This window comes from Lolium rigidum, chromosome 1, assembly GCF_022539505.1.
Source record: "Lolium rigidum isolate FL_2022 chromosome 1, APGP_CSIRO_Lrig_0.1, whole genome shotgun sequence".
Lineage (NCBI taxonomy): Eukaryota > Viridiplantae > Streptophyta > Magnoliopsida > Poales > Poaceae > Lolium > Lolium rigidum.
In genome coordinates this window covers 130,708,779-130,713,710 of record NC_061508.1, presented here as the reverse complement: position 1 = coordinate 130,713,710, position 4,932 = coordinate 130,708,779, and the positions used below count along the sequence as shown (strand labels likewise).

General features: G+C 49.4%; 1 protein-coding gene across 1 annotated transcript; it reads left to right on the top strand.

Annotated features, from left to right (window-relative positions):
- The first annotated feature begins 1,213 nt into the window (after positions 1–1,213).
- On the top strand, positions 1,214–3,029 carry LOC124682391 (putative FBD-associated F-box protein At5g56700). The gene is made up of 3 exons (XM_047217083.1): positions 1,214–2,131; positions 2,230–2,391; positions 2,497–3,029. The coding sequence occupies exons 1-3, from the start codon at positions 1,214–1,216 to the stop codon at positions 2,857–2,859; spliced, it is 1,443 nt and encodes a 480-aa protein (XP_047073039.1). The 3' UTR covers positions 2,860–3,029.
- The last annotated feature ends 1,903 nt before the right edge of the window (positions 3,030–4,932 follow it).

The window sequence follows — 4,932 nt, the reverse complement described above, 5'->3', positions numbered from 1 at the left end:
TATGCATATAGGATATACACACGGCCGCTGGCCGCATAGACCACGACGGAGCTTACTTAGTGTCCTCGGCGTCCGAGCTAGAAGGTGGTGTTGTTCCTAGTGAAAAAAGACATTGCAAATGGCAGGAAAATAAAAAATAATCATCACATGTATGTACGTATCCCATGCTTATTCATAAAGTTTCAGGAGAAAAGAATCGTGACCAGTGTAGAAACGACAAATTTGGTGCTCCCAGAACGCAGTTCTTACATCAGTATCTTTTGAATTTGATAGTTTTTCCTTAGGACACAATACATGTTTATTCTTCAGCAAAGCCTGCAGACATGTGAAAGACACAAACATCTGCAATATAAGGATAATTCTGATTTTTTTTTACGAATTTGCTGTTCATCCGGGAGGAGCCGAACCACCACGTGTCCAGGTCTGTAAAGTTTCCGTTAAAAAAAAAAAACTCTGTTAACCTGTCGCAAGTCTAAACCATCATCACATGCCAGTATAGAATACCATGCGTTTACCATGGTGGCTCGTTTCCGCGGTGTCTTCGTCACGGCTCCAAGATATTTGGGGGTCACCATATGCGTCAGCCCATTTGGCCCAAATACGTTTTCTAAAGTCAAACGAACAAGAAAGACAGGATAGGATCGTGCTGAATTAAAAAACAAGGCACAAACCGTGGGCGATTGGCCTCCGAAAGAGTGTGAAAAGAGAAGAAAATGGCGGAGAGAATCATCATTTTGTTTTGGCAGGAGCGTGCAACAAGGCTGGCGAGTGGCGAGCGAAGGCCGAAGGGGAAAGAAAGAAAAAGGAGGTGAAGGCGGCGTGTGAAACGCGGCCGGCGACCGGGCACAAAGCAAACGCAACGTACGCCCGCGCACACACCACAACACAACGGTGCGGACGCGACGCGACGAGACGAGAGCCGGGACGGGACGGGACGGGACGGGCGCACCAAACAAAGCAGAGTAGAGCAGCAGCTAGCGGCGGTAGAGTAGCTGTAGAATGGACTAGTAGGGGGAAGAGGGAGGGGCCAGCGAGCCAGCGATTGGAAAAAGGAAAGGAAGAAACGCAACGCGCACCGCACCGGCGAGACACCTCCACACGTCTCTTCTCTGCCCCCCTCGCCGTCCCTAGCAGTACTAGTGACCCCAGCCCAGCGGCACGCCCCCCATCCAGTCCCCTTCCTCCCCGAATCCTGCCGGATGCGCTAGCGATGATGGAGCGGATGTGGCGGCGCGCGGGGGCGGGCGACGAGGACCGCATCTCGGACCTCCCGGACGCGCTGCGCCTGCAGATTCTCAGCCTACTCCCCCTCAAGTCCGCCATCCGCACCGCCGCGCTCTCCTCCCGCTGGCGCGGCCTCTGGGAGCACCGCTGGCCCGACCCCTCCTCCCTCCGCCTCCGCTTCCCGGTCCCCGCCTGCGCCGCCGCGCGGGACCAGCTCGCCGCCATGGACCGCCGCGGCCGGCGCCGCGTCGACGTCCTCGCCCTCGCCTTCCACGCCGGCCAGCTCGCGCAGCCCGACCTGCGCCGCTGCCTCGACTACGCCGCCGCCTGCGGCGCCGAGGACGTGCAGCTCCGCCTCGACGGCACCACTCCTCGCGGCGCGCGCGGGGGCCACCGCCGCGCGGGCGTCCTCACCGTGCACTTCCCCGTGGGCAGCCCCCTCCTCGCGCGCCTCTCCGTGCGGGGGCTCCACGTCACCGCCTCCGCCAACGCCATGGTCGCCACGCTCGAGGTCCTGCACCTCCACTCCGTCTCCATCACCGACGCCGCGCTGCGCCGGGTCGTCGCCGCCTGCCCCTGCCTCCGCGACCTCGACCTCCGCTACTGCCGCCACCTCCGCCGCATCGACTTCACCGCCGTCGGGGTCGGCAACCTCAGGACGCTCACCGTCGTCGACTGCTCCCGCGCCACCGAGCTGCGCGTGCCCGTCGCGCCCTTCCTCCGCTCCTTCCGATTCAGCGGGCCCTTCCTCTGCAGCAACCTCTTCACAGGCGTCACCGAGGGGTTTCAGCAACTCTACCTCTGCTCCGGCGGGCCGGAAACAGGCCTGCCGCCCACAAACCTGCCATCCGCGATTCCCCGCCTCGCCAACCTCACAACGCTCACTATATGCAGCATTGCCCTCCAGGTTCGCCTCCATTCCCCCCCGCTACCTAAACTCACATTCCATTGCCGCATATATTATGCACTTAAATCATTACACTTCTCCTTCTGCCTGCACTGCAGTATGTGTCTGCCTCCGTAGCGACCTTAGTCAAGGGGACCAGCCTCTCCAGACTCAGGGAGCTTCAGCTGCTCATGTTCGGGATGGCCAACTCCAACCTCGCCGACATCTTCAGCTTCCTCAAGACCTGCTCCTGCCCTCACCTGGAGAGGCTCTTTGTGCAGGTTGCCATCCTAATCATCCACAACACATTTCCTTCTAGTCCATTTCGTTCTATGCATCTATGTGTCTGTGTGTCTCGGGTTCTCACGCACTCCACATGACAACAGCTGCCAACAAACACCCATGACTCCTTCACGAAGAACTACCTGGACGTGGCAGAGGAGGAACCGCCCGAAGGCGGATTAGAAAACCTCGAGTTGGTCAAGATGACAAACTTCAAGGGGCATCACAACGAGATGCGTCTCGTCGACTTCCTTCTCAGGAACGCCAGCTGCCTTAGCAAACTGCTCCTGCTTGCTCCCAAGGAGGATCACCCGCAGGGGCTCCAGAAGATCCACTCGGACGTGCTGCCCCATTTTCAAAAGGGGGAAATTCTTGACAAGGCTTCAGCAAGCACCCAGATATTTTTCAGCGAGCCTGGTAGCTCCCAGGTCCAACCGTTGCACTCGGAGATCTTCATCAGATTTTAGCTTCACATTTAGCAGCACAGCTCTAGTTCAATTGCTTCTTCTCAATTATTACATTTATATAGCTGCTAGGCAACATACATGGATGGAAATCTGGAAGGCATATAGATTTTGGTACTGCATATTCGCAAATTTGTATTACAAATATTTTGGAAAGATGGTTGAGATAGTTATCCTGATCTGCTTCTTTTCCCTTTTCTACTATTGCCCTGTTCCTGCTACCATTGCCTGGCGATTTGCTCGATTATCCATCTCTCTGGAGTTTGGACTTAGCTTATGTATAAATTGCTGCTGGGAAATCATGTTTTTTTTTGAAATACATATCCTTAGGAACAGGACTTACTACGTTTTGTGGGGACAAGATGGAAAACTGATTTCAGATCCTGGACGATGGATTCATTTTGTTGTACATTTGGACTGGTAAGTTACTGTGTGATATAAGATACCTTATTTTGTCAAAGTTTATTGACTTCTATGTATACGAGCAATCTGATGAAACGAAGTTCCCTATAATCTGTTGCCCTACCATAAAAGATATGTTAATGGCAGATAAAGTTGTATAAAGTGCAGCTGCCATGAACCTTATCTCTTCTTCACTCGTTATGTGGGTAAACCTATGTTTGAGCTTAGATACTACATGTAGCATGGAATGTACTTGATCGTATAGACATGAATCATATGGTCATGCGAACTTCAATTACAATACGGCCACTCTTTTGGATTCTAGTCATGATGTATGTGCAACCTTTAAGAGATGATATCATCTTGCATAACACATCTTCCAAGTATGTATTGTTTTCTCTGATTACCTCAGCATACCATTTCTGAAAGGATTCCCTTAGGCCTTTAATACTACTAAATTTTACAGAAAGTACTGCTCTCTCCATGGTCATATTTGTGTATATGTTTGTCCTGATTGATATTAGCAATAGGTGAACAGATTTCAGTATAGAAGCTTGGCAGCCTGGCAGCCTGACAGGGGTAGTGTTATAGAGAGTTATCTCAAGAAAAAAGAACTTTGTGAACACCCTTGCTCTCATTGTATTCAGAATACCTGTTCTTTACTCAGTTGAACTGATGCAAAGGAAAGCAATGTTGTAGATCTTCCCTTCAGACCAATACATATAAGGTTACAGGCTCATTTTAAGTGCACATGCTCTTTTTGGCTTGTAGATCATTACTAATGTTAATTGCATTTATGTTCTACGTCGAGACTGTAGCGATAATTAGCTAATTCTTGTACCTCTCATTTTCCGAACAAACAAATTTAGTTGTATGATCCACCTGTATTATCTTTTTCTTTTTCTTATACAATTACTGTAGTAGATCAGAATTAATGCTGTCTTTTCGTGGAAGAAGAATTGCAGATAGTGGGAGCTAGCTTTACTCAAAGCTGGCAACAATGCCTTATGAGACAAATGCAGATTTGAAACGGAGCACTGATGATACCTGTGCAAGAAGTTAATATCTAGGAAAGGGATATCTGTGCAAGAAGTTGATAAGGGACAAATGCAGATTTAAGATGGTGCACTGAAGATATCATGCTTATGATTTCTTGAAGTATCCTAATAGTGCAGCCAAGAAGGTGGGGGTAGTTCATGGGGCTATGGTGCTCTTACATGAAAGTGAAAAAAGTCATATCACATCTCAGTGCTTTGGTTTTGCACCTTATCCTGCAAGCATGCCACATGGAACTGTAGAGCCACACAGCATTGGGATTTCTGAAAGGATATGGATAGTGATGTGATCGGATCCACTATCTTACTAGTTGGAACCCATCTTATGCACTTGCATGCTTAAAAGCAGTGATACTTGTGCATTTGTTTGGTTTTGCTATATTTAAACCCTCTATGATAGGATTTGTGTAGCTTTCTTTGGGCTTCTTACTGATGTCCAGCTATCTGGAATCAGCTGATTACACTTGCTCTAATCTGATGTGAAGGTGTCGAGTAATATTTACTCATTAAAAATGCATTTTGTGTTCTATGAAGCTCATCATTTTCAAGATTGAAGAAAAAAGTAAATTAATTCCTGTTCTTAAGAAAACAGTAATTATTTAGATACTGCAACATTTTG